At 50.7% G+C, this 17959-nt stretch overlaps 1 protein-coding gene and 1 long non-coding RNA gene across 10 annotated transcripts in view; one reads left to right on the top strand and one right to left on the bottom strand.

The window, feature by feature from the left end:
• ESRRB (estrogen related receptor beta) overlaps nucleotides 1-17959 on the top strand; it is a 196920-nt gene that overhangs the window by 99107 nt on the left and 79854 nt on the right. The window contains exon 1 of one of the 9 annotated variants that reach the window (XM_082451772.1): nucleotides 4643-4813. The exons of the other annotated variants lie outside the window; for them this stretch is intronic. Within the exon in view, the coding sequence (XP_082307898.1) occupies nucleotides 4731-4813 (83 nt within the window). The 5' untranslated portion in view covers nucleotides 4643-4730. Of the gene's footprint in view, nucleotides 1-4642; nucleotides 4814-17959 lie in introns of those variants that run through there. 9 annotated transcript variants of the gene reach the window in all.
• LOC309655996 overlaps nucleotides 1-17959 on the bottom strand; it is a 108103-nt gene that overhangs the window by 58073 nt on the left and 32071 nt on the right. The gene's annotated exons all lie outside the window — the stretch shown is intronic.

The raw sequence follows: 17959 nt of genomic DNA, 5'->3' as shown, positions 1-17959 counted from the left end.
TGTGTGGGTCGAACACATAGGTAAAGTTTGGGGTGGAGGTAGAAGGGGAAAATTGGGCCTCATGTCTTGTTCCTAAAAAAGCAGAGGGGAGAATGGCCACGGCGGGTTGGGCCCTGTTCCCCCCTTAGCCTGTGTCATGGGCAGAGGGGAAGGCTGGAGAAAGGAACTTTTAGTCTTCCTGACTTCATCCTCCAAGAGCCCATGGCCAACCTCCAGGGGCACCCCCTTCGTGCCTCCCTCTGAGTCTGTCATCAACGTATGCTGAAGCTGTAATTTTCTCCCATCTCATGCCCTCCCCTTGTTTTCTCATCACCCGCCCTCCAACAACTCCTAAGTCTGAATCTCAGGGTTGGACTCTGGTGTCCAGCTTGGGCTCCTGGCTGGACCTCACGCCAGCACGTGCAAAAGAGAATTGCAGCATCGCCCTCCAAACTGCTTCTCCCCGTGTCTCCCTTGTCTCGCCCTCCCTTGATGCAGGGACCCCCAGCTAGGATATGGAGCGTCTATCTAAATATACACCTCAGATCTATTCTTTCCTATTTGTGCTATTATATACCCGCAACCCCCAGTCTGCCTGGCAAACTTCTATTTATCCTTTATTTATTTTTTTTTAACTTTAATTTTGTAAGTTTTACTCAACTTTTTGAAATTTTTATTTATTTATTTATTTTTTTGGCCGCACCGTGCAGCATGCAGGATCTTAGTTCCCTGACCACGGATCAAACCCGAGCCCCCTGCAGTGGAAGTGCAGGATCATAACCAGTGGACCACCAGGGAAGTCCCCTCTATTTATCCTTTAAAACCCTGCTCATGTGTCCCCCTCTGAGTGAAGCCATCCATGACGCCTCCCAGGGGGAAGTAATCTCTCTCTTTTTGCAGCTACAGTCTGGCCTATGCCCCTGACCAGGTTGTAACCTGTTGGATTTGAATATATGCTTATCTTTTCCCACTACTTCATGAGCCCCTAGAGTACAAGCTCATCTCTGTCCCCACCGCCTAGAACAGCACCTGGTATGCAGTAGGTGCTTAATGCATGTTAGTGGGGCTAACCTAGGGAGATCAGATATGGGTAAAGGGGAATTCTGGAGGCATAAGAGGGAGGTAGAAGGCCATGGAAACAGTGGCCAGGAGGGGCCTGGCTCTGCAGCATCTATTGCCTTGTTGATCAATGAAGGCAGATCTGGCTGGCTAGGTGGCCTCCATGCCCTTCTTGGGGGCAATATAATGTAATGGTTAGGAGAGAAAGTGCTGGCTCCAGAATGACTGAGTCTAAATCCTGGCCCCAGTGGTACCAGCTCAAACTGGCTCAGGGGAACCGACCATTAAATTTTCAGGAATTTTGTAGCTGATTGTTAAACACAATCATCATTAAAAATGAAATTATATAAACTTACTAGTAAATATGTTGTCTTAAAAACAAAGGTAGGGCTTCCCTTGTGGTGCAGTGGTTGGGAATCCACCTGCCAGTTCAGGGGACACGGGTTTGGGCCCTGGTCCGGGAGGATCCCACATGACGCGGAGCGGCTGAGCCCGTGTGCCACAACTGCTGAGACCGCGTGCTGCAGCTGCTGAACCCCACACACCCTAGAGCCCGTGCTCCAAAACGGGAGAGGCCACCACAGTGAGAAGCCCACGCACTGTGACGGAGAGTGGCCCCTGCTCGCCGCAACTAGAGAAAAGCCCGCATGCAGCAGCAAAGACCCAACGCAGCCAAAAATAAAAATAAATAAAATAAATAAATTTTTTTAAAAAGCTAAGTAGAAAATAATTGTTTTTACAAAAACAAACAAAAAAAAACAAAGGTAATAAATACTCAAAACTCACTACTTCTAATATTTTATTATCTTTATGTTCTTGAACTAAATTTGCATCTAGTATGTCTGCATGGTAGGAATACTGTATGACAGATTGTTACTGCCCATCTCTCCACAGTAACACGGCATCAGTGATGTCACATTGGTAGCTTGAAGCTGGCCACGATGGGAGTATTTACACCATGGAAACAGGCAAATCAGTCCCCTTCTTCCATCTGGTTCTTAAACATTTACCGTCACACCACTGCCTGGCTGTGTGACATCCCAGCTCTGTGACCCCGGATAAGTTACTTAATCTCGCTGTGCCTCAGATTCCTCATTATCAGTGACGACCTTCATTTCTGTAAAGATTAACAATTGATCAATATAAGGTACTTAAAGCAGAGACTGGTACACAATAAGTGCTCAAGAAATTTTGGCTCTTTTTAGTGTTTCTTCCTCACGGTTCCAGGCATGTCCCTATTGAAATTCTATCAAAACTAGTGACCCGGGCTTCCCTGGTGGTGCAGTGGTTAAGAATCCGCCTGCCAATGCAGGGGACACGGGTTCAAGCCCTGGTCCAGGAAGATCCCACATGCCGCGGAGCACCTAAGCCCATGCGCCACAACTACTGAGCCTGTGCTCTAGAGCCCGCGAGCCACAACTACTGAGCCCGCATGCCACAACTACTGAAGCCCGTGCGCCTAGAGCCCCTGCTCCACAACAAGAGAAGCCACCGCAATGAGAAGCCCACGCACCGCAACGAAGAGTAGCCCCCGCTCACCGCAACTAGAGAAAGCCCGCACACAGCAACAAAGACCCATCGCAGCCAAAAATAAATAAATAAAATAAATAAATTTATTAAAAAAAAAAAAAAAAAACTAGTGACCTTCCCAGATAGCAGAATGTGAGTTTTATCCTTAGAGTGTAAGGTTATTGCTTTTCCCTGCTGGACCCTTGCCCATGGGGTTTAACTGTGGTAGCCAAAAGCAGGAAGCAGAAAGCACTAATCTTCCAGGGGGAAAGGCCCCTGTGGAGAGACCCACTCAAGCCTCCGGGCCAAGAGAGGACCTGGGACCACAGCAGCCACCAGTGTGGCTGAGCAGGTGAGGTGGGCACAGGTGAAGTCAGGAGAGAAACAGAGCAGATGCAAAAATAGCCACGCGCCAGGGTGAAGGGAGGCTGTGCAGTGGCTGCAATGGGTCCCTTAGATCACACGAAGGGGCAGAGCCACTCCCAGGAAATGCTGGGCAGTGCAGCCACGCCTGCGGAGGCAAGGGCTCCTCTGGTTTGGGAGTTGAAGGAATATTCCAGACCATCCCCAAGTTAGCACACATGCTGTAATCAGCTTGAGCTGGGGTTGCATGGGCCGTGCTGCAGTTGCTGGGGAAGCTGCAGGAAAATCCACAGCTCTCAGCACGGCAGAGGCCCAGGAGAGGCCAGAGTGCGCTAGGATCTCCTGGACTCTTCCTCGGCTGGTTTCTCGGGCCCCACTCGCCTCTGGCCTCAGAGGAGGTCTCTGCACTGACAGTTACCTGGAAATTGCTTCTGGCTCAGACCTTTGGCATCAGGAGGTCCAGCTCAGTGACTCAGTCACACACAGGCCCCAGGCCAGCCCAGCCCGCTTTCAGTATTGAGAGGACTGCAAGCCTGCAGACATGGGTAACAGCTAGATCTGCACAGCTTTCCAGGCCAGGGGTGCATCTCATCGCTGGGGGCTCACTTCGTTCTCTGAATCCCTGTTCTGTACAGAAATGCCCTTGGAAATGGCCTTGTCAAGGAAGAGGCAGCCTTGAGAATTAAACCCTCTTTCCCACATCTCCATGAGTGTTGCCCCATCACCCTGAGCCCCTTAAAGGCCTGGATCCAGTTTATTTGTGAATCTGCAGCACAGGGCCAGGCATGGAGGAGCCTTCAGTAAATATGAGGTGAAAGCTTAGATACATTTTGAGAAAATTTGTGCACTGAGTTGAGCGCTGATGGGCCACCTGTACAGTTGTACAGGTTGTTCACTGACCAAGAAAGAGTTCCTGGTTGAGGGGGTGGGTGAGGTCTGAACCTAGTTTTTCTAATTCACCCCAAGATACACATGGCAGGGAGGAGAGGTGGTGAGTATTCAAGTTCAGGGCCTAGAGGGGCTGAGGAGTCTCAGGCTCTGACACACACTGGGAACAACCCCCCTAACATATGCCGTGGTTCTCTAAAGGCCGCTGTGTTTCTGTCTGCCCAGCACCATCCTTGCAGCCTGAATTTAGAGCCTGATAAGGTCTTCAGAAGGCTTTCTGTTTTGTTTAACTGCAGTTCTTAGTGGGTCCCCACAGCTCTCCGTAGGCAAGACCAGGAAGGGTCACCCAGGCCCTGTTCTGTTGCTGCCCAACACATTGGGCCCCTGTGTTCCCAGACTCAAGGGGCCGGGTGGTGTGTGGGTGTGGGCAGGCGAGGGCCCTGGCTGGCAGGGCATGTTGGAGGGAGAGTGTCACATGGTCCCTGGGCTCCAAGGGCCTCGGTGAGTAGATTTCGGGGAGCGCTGGAGCTTAGTAACTTGAAAGGGAAGGGAACTGCTGTGTTAGCGTTTGATCAGGTGCTCGCAGGCATGATCTCTTTACATTTACAGTAACACCTCAGTAGAGTAAGGGGTCCTATCCCCCTTTATGGGAAGAGGAACTGGAGGTCCAGAGGGATTGAGTGACTTGCCCAAGGTGACAAGTGGGTCCACTTTAAAGATCCAGGCTGCAAATCCAAGCCTGCCTGAAATAGTGCAGCACTCCAGACCAACCCTCTTGACATTTCCCCTGTCACGGTAACGTGATCCCGAGCTGCGCCTGGGCTCAGGAAGGGGGAGCAGAGCCCCTGAGAAGGGCATGTGGCTCTTGAGCTGCCCGGGGCACCTGAGCAGACGGTCAGGGCATCTGGAAGTGTGGATGTTGGTGCCTGTGGATGTCTGCTGGGCTGAGGGAAGTGCCTCTTCTCGCCAAAAAGGGAAGAGGAGGAATGAAGTACCACCCCCTCGCTGCTTCCAGGTCAGCTGCCTTGGAGCTGCTGAGAGCAGTCAGCCTGCTTGAGTTGGAACTCAGGCCTGTGTCTGGTGCCTCCAGGGGCCTCCATGCAGGTCTGTGGGGGAGGGGATGTGCCAGAGGCCAGTGGCCTGTGTGGAGCCTTTGGGGCACAGTGGAGAGGGAGCCTGCTTTGGCTTGTCTGTGCTGTGGCCAGTGTTCAGCAGGCCTGAGTTTGGGTTTGAGGTTTTCTCTCTCCTGTATATCCAGCCTCCCCGTCCCCGCAGCTTCACCCCGACCAGCAGAGCAGTCCCAGGATTGACTTGGGACAACAGCAGGGGACCCACCCTGCCCTCCCTGGGGACAGGCACCCCTCAGCAAAAAGGCTCTCATCGCCTTGGGAAGGGCCCCGGCTTGGCCCAACTAGACGCCCGCACGTGTGCTCATGGCCGTCAGCCTTGCTCACCCCTCCTCCACCCCTGCAACCTCCTAAGTCTTTACTCTGCCGGGTACTTTCCCGCGGTAATAGTGAAAAATATAGTTACAGTGGTCCGCAATGGATCTTTTTTTTTTGGTCTGTAAATATATTTATCTAAAAAATGTTACATGTTGTGACATCTAGATATTGCGTGAAATACCCTTATGGCAGAGGTTAAAGTAACCTGAGATCAGAGCAGTCCCAGAAAATAGGGACCCCTGGCAGCCAAGCCAGGCCCACAGGGAGTGCAGAGGTCAGGACGGGAGGCAGGTGTGCTGGCAGTGCCAGGTCGTCCTCGTGGGTGTGGCCGGTGTGGGCCGCTGCTCACGGGCTGGTGGGTCTACAGTGTTGCCGAGCAGGGGCCCAGCCAGCAGCCAGTGGCCGTGTGCAGCAGATACCTGTAGGATCTGAATCAGAGGCCTCTCCTCGGGCGCGCAGGAGGACCGAGGGGTGTAGAGGTGGGGACTCGGGCAAGGGACGCCATAGCCGCAGTCTTCTCGGGGGGGGGGGGGTCACTGGATTCTGGTTTATTCAGTAGTCACAACTCCTGGCCACGCAGGTGAGGCCAGAGACGGTGCCCACGACTGGGAGACCCAGCCACTCCAGGCTAAACCACTTTCTCTCCGCGTCTGCAGCTCTTTTCTGTTTCTCCATCATACTTGCCTCCCAGCCCTGTAGTCCTGCCTCTGTCATCCTAGGCTTGTTTCACTGTGTTTTTCTCTTCTTGCTGCTCATGGCCACACTCATCATCACTAACATCTGCTGAACGCCTACGATGAGTGAGGCACCGTGCAGAGCGCTTCCTGTGGACACTCGCATCTTTTCCGTCCTCTCTTTCCGGACCTTCTGTTCTAAAGACTCAGCCCTGGGAGCCCCTGAGCGCCATACATGGGTGGTGGGTGGGACTCCCTACTTCCCAGAGGGAGAAGGCAGAACCTGGGGGCTGGGGAAGACCCAGGAGGCTCATGGGCACCTCAGCCCTCATTTGACAGATGGGAAAACTGAGGCCCTGAGCGGGTGAGGGTCTTGTCTACAGTCCTGCAACTCGTGTGCAGAATCCAGCCCCGGCCCCACCCAGCTCCTGGTCGTGCACTGCCTGTCTTTCTGGATGTAAATCCTCTTTGCCCTCAGCTTCAGGAAGGGCCTCCAGGACCTGAACTGTGAGCCTCAGGGCTGAGCAGTGCTCGTCACCATCTCTCTCTTCCACTGTTACCCTGTGCACCCACCCTAGCCGGGCCAGGTCAGGCAACAGGACGGCAGGAGCCAGACAGAGAATCATGGGGGTGCTGGACAGACTGACATGAACAATTGCAATCTTTTTAAAACATCGAAGAATTGAGAGAGTTTCAATAGTTGGAAACTGGCAGGAAGAGAGATGAGCTGGTGGTCCTGGGCAAGGAGGCCTCCCCCTCCTCGTGGTTCCCCTGCCATCCGTCCCCGATGCACGCCTGTGGGCTCCTTCACGTGTCCCTCCCAGGGCATCTCTTATACTGGGCTCTGCTCTTGGTGACCAAGGTGGAGACAGCAAGGATCTCCCCATGTGGAGGAGAAGGTGGGAGATTTGAGCCACGTGACAGTAAGGACCACGTGCTCTGCCTGGCTCACGCTGGCCTTCCTGGTGCCTCACCCCATGGCTGGCACCAAAAAGGAACACATTGCCCTCCTGCCAACCCTGTGGGCACTTTCAGGCAGCATCCAAGCTGCTGCAGCCCATGTCCAAGGTCAGCACCTAACTGGCCATCCCTGATCCAAGGTCAGCGTCAGGGTCTGTAATACTCCCGTGTACATAAACGCACCCGGCTGGGCTGGCAAGGCTAGAGAAGGGCCCCTTGGAGGAAGGAGAGGGAACCCTTTCCTGACTCCTGACTCACACTAGCGGACATGCAGGAATAGACCACCCCTGTGTGATGCGCTGGAGAGGGCGGAAACTTGATGTCAGACTGGTCTGAATTCACCTGGTAACTCTGGCTCCCCTTGCTTGCAGCCTTGAGAGAGCCACCTAACCTCCCTGTGCCACGCTGGCCTTATCTGAAAAATAGAAATAATAACCCTTCCTGGGACTTCCCTAGCAGTCTAGTGGTTAAGACTCTGCGCTTCCACTGCAGGGGGCACGGGTTCGATCCCTGGTTGGGGAACTAAGATCCCACATGCCATGCGGTACGGCTAAAAAAAAAAAAAGAAATAATAAGCCTTCCCTTAAGGGTTGTGAGAAGCTTTAATACAATAATGCTTGTAAAATGTTCACACAGGACCTCACAAAGTCCATTATGCCCCAAGCATTCTCTATAAACATTCTGTGGTCATTGAAAGGAAACATGCAAATTCATTTTAAAGTATGACTGAATTGTGAATTTATTATGTATTTTTCCAACTGATGAAGAATAAAGGTACCAAGATTATGATACAGGGGAATCAGGAAATGTTTTGGTACTAAAAAGCCCTCCTAAGTCCATATGGACTGATGCAGAAATATAGACAGCATAGAGTTAAGTGAAAAAGCAGATGGCTGAGCAGAATATATAGTAAAATTACATTTATGGCTTTTTAAGTTCCAAATGCTGGGCACATGCTTTGGGAATTTTTGGAAGGAGACACAAAAAGCTGTCATTTGAGTTACCTCTGGGGAGTCTGCTTGGGAATCCTGGAATTGGGAAAGATTTTTCTTTTGACCTTACCCTTTTGGTCATATGTGAGAATGGGTTCTATATGAAAACAACTGTAATTTAAAAGTTAAGGAAACCGACTTAAGCAAGCACATTAGCAAATGCTCCCAAGAAAAACATCGAAATAAAAAAGGGTCCTCTACAAGCTTGGAAGCCAGTGCTCTGGACAGACAGACTTCCAGAAACGGGGTTCTGTCCTAGCCCAGCTCCCTGCCCCCCTGCTCCCCCTTGGCCCCTGCAGTGCACGGCTCACCACGCAGGGGTGGGTACCTCTGCCCGCAGCAGCCGCAGAGACGAACCTGGGCGCAGGTCCGCCCGCAGGCTGGGCTCGCAGGCGTGGGGCTGACAGCGGATGAGGCGGCCGGGCTCTTCCGGTTGGCAAGGGTTGGCCTCCTCACCACAGTCTTTCTCCGCTTCACGCCTGGCAGAGCCAGGCCGGGGGAGTCGCTGGAGGATCTTGGCTGGATGAATGGGCGGCTCCCCCCCTGCCTCGGAAGCCATTAATCTTGTGTCTCCTCGGCCTCCCACCCCCGCCGCCCTGGCACAGACGGACTCAGGAAAGGACATGAAAGGGGCCCTGGGCTTCTCTCTGTGGTGAACCGTGACCCTGGAACATACCATCTGGCTTTTCTGTGTGTCTTCTGACACGAATTCCCCAGGTCGGGGACACATCAAATAGAGCTGTGTCTGGTGACATTTCTCATTGTTATTCCTTTGGTGGGGCCTTCTGATTCAAGGTCACAGGTAGATGAAGCCTCCAGAGGCTGCCTGTGGGGCCTGGGGCCTCCCGTCCTGTGGATGCCTCAAGAGGGGGCTTGCACAGGGAGACCCAGGACCGCAGAGAGGGCAAGACCCTACTCACTGCACCAGGCAGGCCAGTCCCACAGGGCCAGGCCAGGCACCAGAACTTCCTGGTGCTACCAGCTCTGTGCTTCCTTCCCTGCAGTCTGACTCTTCCCACACAAAATAGCCAAAGTGCCAGGTACCCAATCTGGGGTGTCAGCAAATGTGTAGAGTTTGACCTTGGCCCTGGGAATATCGGCTTTAGTCTCAGATCCGTATTTGCTTTAGGAAGGCAGAGATTGCTGGCTTTAGAGTAATTCCAAAATAGAGTTATTTGGGGTAAAGTAATTTTGTGCAAAGGAGAGAGTCTTGTTTTTTTTGGCTGCGTTGGGTCTCCGTTGCTGCGCGTGGGCTTTCTCTAGTTGCGGCAAGCGGGGGCTACTCTTCGTTGTGGTGAGCGGGCTTCTCTTGTTGTGGAGCACGGGCTCCAGGCGCGCGGGCTTCAGTAGTTGCATCACGTAGGCTCAGTAGTTGCCACACTCGGGCTCTAGGGCCTGCGGGCTCTAGAGCGCAGGCTCAGTAGTTGTGGCGCACGGGCTTAGTTGCTCCACGGCATGTGGGATCTTCCCGGACCAGGGATCAAACTCGTGTCCCCTGCATTGGCAGGCAGACTCTTAACCACTGCACCACCAGGGAAGTCCCAAAGGAGAGGGTCTTTGATTAACCTGGATGTTTGGTACTCAAAGTTGGACTATCTTCTGGGCAGTGAGTTCTCCATCACTAGGGGCATGTAAGTGGAAAGGGGACCTGTTTGGATTGAGCTTGCTGTTGTACACTTTGCTGTTTAGAAAAAACCTCTTTGTTTCATATCAGTGGGGAGCAGGTGGGGGACCTGCACGGGACCACATTGGACAGCATCTCACTTTTTTACTTCTGATCTTTCCAGCATGGGGCAGCACCTCCTGAGCTACCTTGCACTTATTGGAAAGCTGGTTCAATAACCCTAATAGCTAACACATATCTATGTGTTTACTATGTGCCAGGCACAGCACTGCATGCTTTCACCTACTTTTCATCTTCGAATCTCAACAGTACTGCAAGGTAGGCACATATATTTTTCTCATTTGACAGATGAGAAGGTCGGGGCTCGGAGAGGTTGAGTAGCGTCCCCAAAGTTACAGAGCTAATAAAAGGCAAAGCCAGGATTTGAACCCAGATCCACCTCTGAGTCCACTCTGCTGGACACACTTGTGGATGACAAATGGCTCCCCCTGTATTCTTTGCTCCCTGTTGGAAATTGTTTGGTTCTCCTTTTTGTCACTGTTTACGCTATCAGAGTTTAAAGGCAGTCAAGAAACTGGGTGGTCTCTGCTTTGCTGCTTACTGCCTTGGCAGGTCTAATGGCTGGGAGGAGGGCAGGGCTACAGGGGAGGGGGTCCGAGAAGAGGACTCTCTGGGCACCACACTTGGCACATGAGGGCATTCACCTGGGGTAGGGGGTGCTTAGCGTCGGGCATCTCATTCAGGGTCAACCCTCCCAGGCCCCAGATACACATGCTCATCCAATCCTTGCAATAACCCAGTGGAGCCGCACGAACACTGAAACTGATGCCCAGACTGGCTGCGTGGTTGATCAGCTAGTGGACAGTGGAGTCAGGTTCAGATCAGGATCTACCTGATTCCTAACTCAGTCTCTCCACCGCCATCCTGCATATTATAGAGATCAGTCTCTGCTCTTCTGTTGAGGGGATGTATGGGGAAACAGAAGAGATGCAGTTGCATATGTGAGTGAGGGATTATTCTAATCCTCCCTTTCCAGATCAAGACCCTGAGGCCCCAGAGTGTCTTGTTGAAGTCAGAAGTTGGGGACCAAAGTTACCACCAGGCCCCTCCTTGTCCCCGTCTCCTGTCTGTTCTCTTTGCAGAGGGGTCCAAACAGTAGATGCTGATCATTTGGAAGGAAATGGTCACAGGGCTGTGTGCAAGGGGAGGATACTGGATGATGTGTTGGCTGGCTGGGTTTTTTTTGCTTGTTTTTAAATCAGTACTCGCATCCTGATTTAAACAGGTGGAATGCTTTGGCCAGTCCAACAGGAAGCTCCCTGTGGTGGAGTCTGAGGCCCTAGCTTAGCCCCTTTGGTAGATCTGTCATCTTAACTAGTCAGCCTCTGAGCCTCCATTTTCTCACCTGTGTAATGTGGATAATATCACCCCAGCTCATTGGGTACATGTGAGGGTTAGGTGAAATCAAGTCTCCAACAACGGTGAGATTCGACTGCCTGGGAGGCACAGTCTAGCAGTGCCTCCATCCCTCGCTTCTCCTTGGTGGGCCCTCACAGTCTGCATCATCTTCTCTGAATATGCCCTCTGGTGGTGAGTCTTCTTCCTATGGGGGTGATTTCATTTTTAATGAAGGTCATTTGGAGGCAAGTGTAGGGAATTAGCTGGGTGACAAAGCGATTCTTGATTACAAGGAAAAGTGAGGATGTGGCTCTCTCTCAGGTAATCTAGCTCTCAAGGCAGTTCCCAAGAGGAGTTTTTAAAAGGCTTTGACCAAAGACAGCATCGTTGGGAACTGGGAAGAGATGCCCAAGGTGACCACGTGGAAGGGGACAGCACTCTCCAGGTGTATAAATATCGACTGGTCACAATTAGTCTCCTGACTGCACAGTCACACCCCATTGCTCCTGACGAGCTGCCCCCGTTGGCAGAGCAGACTTGGGGGAAGGCGGGGGGGACGGGGGGCTCATGCAGGCATCCAGGGGAACGTGGGTAATTGTGGCAGCCACGGGTCAGTCTCAGTCCCTGCTCCATGCAGAATAAGTAACGACCCAGCAAGATGCCTATAACTTTCTCGTTTTACCAGCCAAACCTGCAAATTACCCAGCAGAACCCACGCTGCTTCGGCCAGGAAGGCCAAATGAGCCAGAGCTTTGGAGAGTCTAGCGGGAGGCTAAAGGGAAGAAGGACACTCAGCCCCTCCCGACCCCCAGTACATCATTTGCTCTTGAGAATTAGCCTGGCAGTGGGAGCCCTAAAAGCGGGCACTTAATTCCCCTTTTCTTGTACTGCCATCCCCTGGCATTTTGCTTCTGGGAAAACTTCCAGAGAAACCGTTCTGGGAAACGTAGAAATTCGGAAGTTTTGAATAAGAAAATAGCAAGCCAAGAACATAACTTGGGGAGAAAGGCAGAGTACGGGGGCAGAGAACCCTGAATAGTGGCAGGTGGACCTCAAATGCTGGTCTGAAGACCGTTAGAGATCAGAACAAAATGGGAGAGTAAGAGTGGCACCACGAACCTTCCAAAAGCATCCACTTCAAGGGCAAGATTGTCCTTTATCGTGAGATTATTGCTTTCCTCATTTGGGGTGCTAAAATGGCTTTTCTTTTTTTAATTTTTTATTTATTTTTACTTATTTATTTATTTATTTTTAAAAGAATTTCACTTATTTATTTATTTATTTATTTATTTTTGGCCGTGTTGGGTCTTCGTTTCTGTGCGAGGGCTTTCTCTAGTTGCGGAAAGCGGGGGCCACTCTTCATCGCGGTGCGTGGGCCTCTCACTATCGCGGCCTCTCTTGTTGCGGAGCACAGGCTCCAGACACGCAGGCTCAGTAGTTGTGGTGCACGGGCTTAGTTGCTCCGTGGCACGTGGGATCTTCCCAGACCAGGGCTCGAACCCGTGTCCCCTGCATTGGCAGGCAGATTCTCAACCACTGCGCCACCAGGGAAGCCCTTATTTTTTATTTTTAAATGGCTCTTCTTTTATGAAATGATGGTCATACTAGGTTCTTTTTTTTTTTCATTAACATTCTTACTTGACAAAATAGTCAACCTTGTATTGATTCCCAGATTTGGTGGTAGTGGGGTAGAGTGAGGTTCATTCTGTGAGACTGAAAGATGGGGAACCACTGGCCTAGAACACAGAACCCAGACACCAGCTGTCCTCAAGTTGGACCATGGGCTCTGCAGGGAACCTGGGGCAGCAAGTGCAGACACGGGAAACAAGTGCTCTCACCTGATGTTTTTCAAGGAAAGGCTCCCACGAGATGGGGCTCCGTCCACCCAGGAATCTTCTTCCCCCTTGGAGCTCTGCTCTGTGCTGTTCAAAGGGCAGCTGACTAGAAGTCACAGAGAGAGGAGATTTCTTCTCGGCTTTGGCCAAGTGCTGCTGAGAACGCTGTCTTCACCCTCCCTGGATTCCGCCCGAAGGTCTGGCCTCCTGCGAGGCGTCAGCAGCTGCGTGTCTGAGAAGAAAGGCTCCTGTTACCCTTTGTGGTAATGGCAGTTCAGGGCCAGGCCACTGTTGAGGTCAGCACAGCCCCAGATATTCACGTGGGAGGATCGAGAGGAGAAAAGCAAGCAACTCCTTGTGTCAAAGGAGAAGGGAACAATAAAGGAAAATCTGAAACAGACTGGGAATTGTCATCCATGAAAGAGCATGTCTTCTTAATCCCCACTCCAGCCTTTCCAGCCTGGAAGACTTCAGATTAAAGGGCCATGATGAATAGGGACCACAGTGACACATTACTTCAGAGAGCGCCCCAGGATTTAGGTTGGGGGTGGCTCCACTTTCTGGGCAGTGGGTGGGAGCAGATCCTACAGCCCTCTTCGATTCTGACCCTCAGCTACAGCACTCCTTGAAGCATTCGTGGAACTTAGGGACTGCAAGATGCTCTCGGGAAAAAAAGGTTTCTGTGTCTGTATTAGTCAGGGTTCTCCAGAGAATCAGAACAAATAGGGAGGGTGTGTGTGTGTGTATCACACATATAGCTACACATACACACACACACATATATATACATATATATGTATATATAAAGAGATTTTAAGGAATTGGCTCATGCAATTACAGACGCTGACAAATCCCAGGATCTGCGGGTCAGTCAGCAAGTCCAAAGGCCTGAGAACCAGGAGAGCTGATGGTGTAGTTCCAGTCCAAAGGCCGACAGACTGGACACCCAGGAAGAGCTGCTGTTTCAGTTTGAGTTTAAAGGCAGGCAAAAGCTGATGTCCCAGTTTGAAGGCAGTCAGGCAGGAAGAGTTCTCTCGTACTTGGGAGAGGGCCTTTTTGTTCTATGCAGACCTTCAACTGATTGGGCGAGGCCCACCCACATAAAGGAGGACAATCTGCTTTACTCAGTCTACTGATTTAAATGTTAATCTCATCCAGAAACACCCTCACAGAAACAGCCAGAAAAATGTTTGACCAAATATCTGAGCATCTTGTTGTCCAGTCAAGTTGACACATAAAATTAACCATCACGTGGTCAGATGAACTTGGGATACTCTGTATACCATAGTTGTGTCTTACACCTTCCAGTGTGTGTTAGTATATTAAAGGTTCTGAGAAGCTCTGCAGTAAAAAAACCTATTTGACTTGTTTGCCCAAGTGTTTTGCTTATTTATTTGACAATGATTTTTTTCTTTCTTTTTCTTTTTTTTTTTTTGTGGAGGTGGTGTGGGGAACAGACAAGATACCTGTTAAAATCTCATGTAACTAGATTCTATGGACCAGGCAGTGGGAAACACTGCCCTGGAGACATTAGTTGAGACATCACTGGTCCTCAGAACTTCCTCTGCCATAACTGCATCCTTGCAAATATTTGATTTTGGCTTCTTAGGCTTCTCTTCCCTGCTCTCCCCCATGCTGTGCTGGCACAAAGGTGGCCTGTCCATGATTGGGGCTATTGTGCATGTAGAAGATTTCATGCACTATCATGGTCAAACTGCATCCAAAAGTAAAAGGACTTAGGAGAGAACTTTCTGAGGGTTCTTAATTAGGCGGCTTTTCTTAGGTACTTACTCAGTGCTGGCTTGGTGCTAAGTGCTTTATTTATATGCATGATCTAATTTAATTGTTCCAACCACCCTTTGAGTTAGGGACTGGTATCTCATTTTACAGGTAAAGAAATAGGCACGGTGGGAATTCCCTGGCAGTCCAGTAGTTAGGGCTCCGCGCTTCCACTGCAGGGGGCACGAGTTCAATCCCTGGTTGGAGAACTAAGATCCCGTATGCCACGTGGCACAGACAAAAAAAAGAGAGAAATAGGCACAGAGTTTCCATGACTTTCTAGCAAATGGGAAGTCAGTATTTGAACATGGGTTCTGGAGCACATGTGCTCCAGAACCATGCCCTTTACCACCATGCTACCCTGATTTGCAATGTGTGACTGGGAAACCTTTAGGAACAAAGGAAGCAAAGTTCTCACAGGCATGTAGTTTGAAATCGGTCTATTGATGGGAAAAGAGAAAATTGGAGAGATTAGGGAAGGGGAGGAAGGTAATGCCAGTTAGGGAAGAGAGATTGTATTTGTAAAACGTGCTCATGTTCCAGAGGGAAAGGCAGAAGAACATCAGCTTAGAATGTCCTGGCCCACGGTCCCCCTTGCTGGTGACAGACAGACCCTGCTCAGCTGTGTGTTTCACGTGGTGCAGGAATGGCCTGGTGCCCTTGGAGATGATCCCTGAGAGCGCCAGTGGGCTGAGGTAGTAACAGGCAGCAAGGTCCTGCTAATTGGGAGCAGGACGTCTGGTCCAATCATAGGCCTGGCTTGGACAAGCTGGGTGCCCCCAAATATCTGGTGTGCTGTCTGCCTATCTGCTAAGTGAGCAAGGCAGCTGCATCCTATTTTGCACAAGGGTGTTCCACAGAGGGGGAGCGGTGTGTGTGCATGCGTGTGTGACCGTGTCTGTCTTCAGCAGTTGGTGCCCATCAGGGAGGGGCTGGCTCCTGCCACAGAGGTGCCCACAGCAGTGTGTCTGCATACGTGTGTACACACCACACATAAATGTGTTCCTGCATCACACAGTACTTTTAAATTATTTCAATTATATTATAATTGTGTATTATATTGTATTATATCCTTGTTAATCATCTGTCCCTCCCAAGAGAATAAAAGCTGCCTGAGGTCACAGACCTTATTTTCACTGCCAGAGAGTGTCCAGAACACTGAAGTACCCAAAAAATATTATGAATGAATGAATGGATGAATGGACAGACCACTAGGTATAATCTTTTAGTAAATTGTCCTGAAATTTACACCTTCATGGGAACTGCACCTCTTCAACAGAGCCCTTCAGGAAACTTCAGTTAGCTCTTTCAGCCTTCTTCCCGTCCCCCTCTCCTTTCCCCTGCCCCACCCCTCCCCCTCCCCTCTCCTATCTTCCCTTCTTCCCTTCTCTCTACCCTCCCTTCCTCCTCCTCCCCTTCCCCTCCTTCTCCCTCCCCTTCCTCCTTCCCCTCCAGTTCTCCCTTCTTCCCCTCCCTCTACCCTTCCCTCTCACCCTCCCCTTCTCCTCTCTTCTGTTCCCCCTCCCTCTCCCTCCTCCTCTCCCCCACCTCCTCCTCCCCTCTCCTCCCCCCCACTCCCCCTCCTTTCTCTGTCCCCTCCCTCCCTTCCCCCTCCTTCCCCCTCCCCTCCCCCTCCTTCCCTTCCTTTTCCTCCAGTTCTCCCTTCCCCTCCCCCTCATCTCCCCTGCCCTTCCCCTACTCCTCCTCCCCCTCCCTCTTGCTCAGTTTCCCCTCCAGATCCCTGGTGCTCAGAGTCACCTCTGGCTTCAGCCCAGCCCCTTGAATATCCTTAATGACGATTTTTACCTTTTTTTCTAAGAGACAAAAGTCATTTGGAACCAAGCATATGAGCTGGTTTGTTGGCCAAGTTGGTCACTAACCCAGAGATGATAAATGAGTGTAGTAGTAATCAGACTAATATTTTTTTGAATATTAATACTTTTTTGAAGACGGCCCAGTGCCCAGAGGGTGGGATGAAGTGCCTTCTAAGTTTCCTTTTGAGGTGGTTTGGGAGCTTGGATGCTGAGTTTATGGGCATGATCAGAAGAGGGTAGAGTGTTCCCGGCAGTTTTTCCTAGTGAACCTGGGGGTGAGGCATCTGTGAACTTCAGCAAACAGATCCCAGAGGGGAGAGGGAAATGGACAAAGCCCAGAATCTCCAAGGGCCTGCTTTGGTCAGGTTGGTAAACCAAGGTTAATTTAGCTCTTCTTCTCTGCCAAGCCTTCCCTCAGCCTTTGACATGTCACTGTGGGACCTCGGCAGCGACTCCTCCCACTCTGATTTCCTCTCTCCTGTGCTTGCATCTTATTCTACCCTGTGCTCACTACCTGCCTGGGAGAGCAGCTACCCAGGAAGCCAGGCCCTTCTCCTGTGATGGATGGACCCCTGCAGAGGCAGAGGTTGGCCCTGCTACGCCTGGGCATAGTTAGAGTGGGACAGAATGGCTGTGCCCTGCCTCACAGACTACCTCTTGCTGGGCAGGCCCTTCATTCTGTCTACAGCGCTGGCCCTTGGGCTGCATTGCCACTTTCTGCCCAAGCGCTGGGAGCCCTGATCCTGGGGCACTGGGCACTGAGCCTGGTTTGGAGCCATTGCCCCTGCTGCTGCTCTCACAGCTTAGCACAGAGCCTTGCACGCTCCCAGCCAAGGCTGTTTAAGATCTTCACAAATCCATACCAAAGCATCCATATTAAATGCCTCATTAATATAATTTTTATTGTAAAAATTACTTGGAAAGGTTGAAAAACATTTGGAATTTCAGGGATGCAAATAACTCATTGAATTTACAATAGGCTCTGATTTCTTGGAAATCATTAAGCCAACTCAGATATTCTTACTAAAAAAAAAAAATCTAACCTACTGATTATTTTCAGATGTGATGAAATGTTTATGAATAAATCATTAACGAGGCAAGTTGACATCATGTTATGCTTTGTGGACATTTAATTAAACATTAAAAATTTTTTGATTTTGCATTTTTTCCTTTTCATATTTGGGGATTAATAATATTTTGCATATTTCAAACATATGAAGGTCTTTGAAAAAATTCACAGGCCAGAGGCTCTGTGTATATAGAGCTGAGTGGACAAACCGACCCTGTTCCACCCTTGGGAGTTACAGGGTAGGGAAGGGGCAGGAGGGGGAGGTGGAGAAAGGGAAGGTGATGGCTGGAGAAGCCCAGGGTCTCTGAGAGCCACCTGGGGTGGAGCTAGGGCTAAGAGTCAGGGTTGTGTTCTGGAGTCTTCTCTGATTGGTAGTTGATCTCATCTGTAAAAGGCATTGAAGCCTTGTTCTGTTGCCTGGGGCGCTTCTCCTCCAGCCTTCCAGACAGCCATTTAAGTCCCTCCCTCTCTTCAGTCAAGACCCTCCTCAAATGTCATCTTAGTTAAAATGGTACCTCATCCTTCTCCAATATATGATGCAGTGTTAAGAAGCCATTAATACTATGAAGAC

This window comes from Balaenoptera physalus (genome assembly GCF_965194825.1).
Source record: "Balaenoptera physalus genome assembly, chromosome: 2".
In the NCBI taxonomy this organism is placed as follows: Eukaryota; Metazoa; Chordata; class Mammalia; order Artiodactyla; family Balaenopteridae; genus Balaenoptera; species Balaenoptera physalus.
This window is presented reverse-complemented; position numbering and strand designations above follow the sequence as displayed.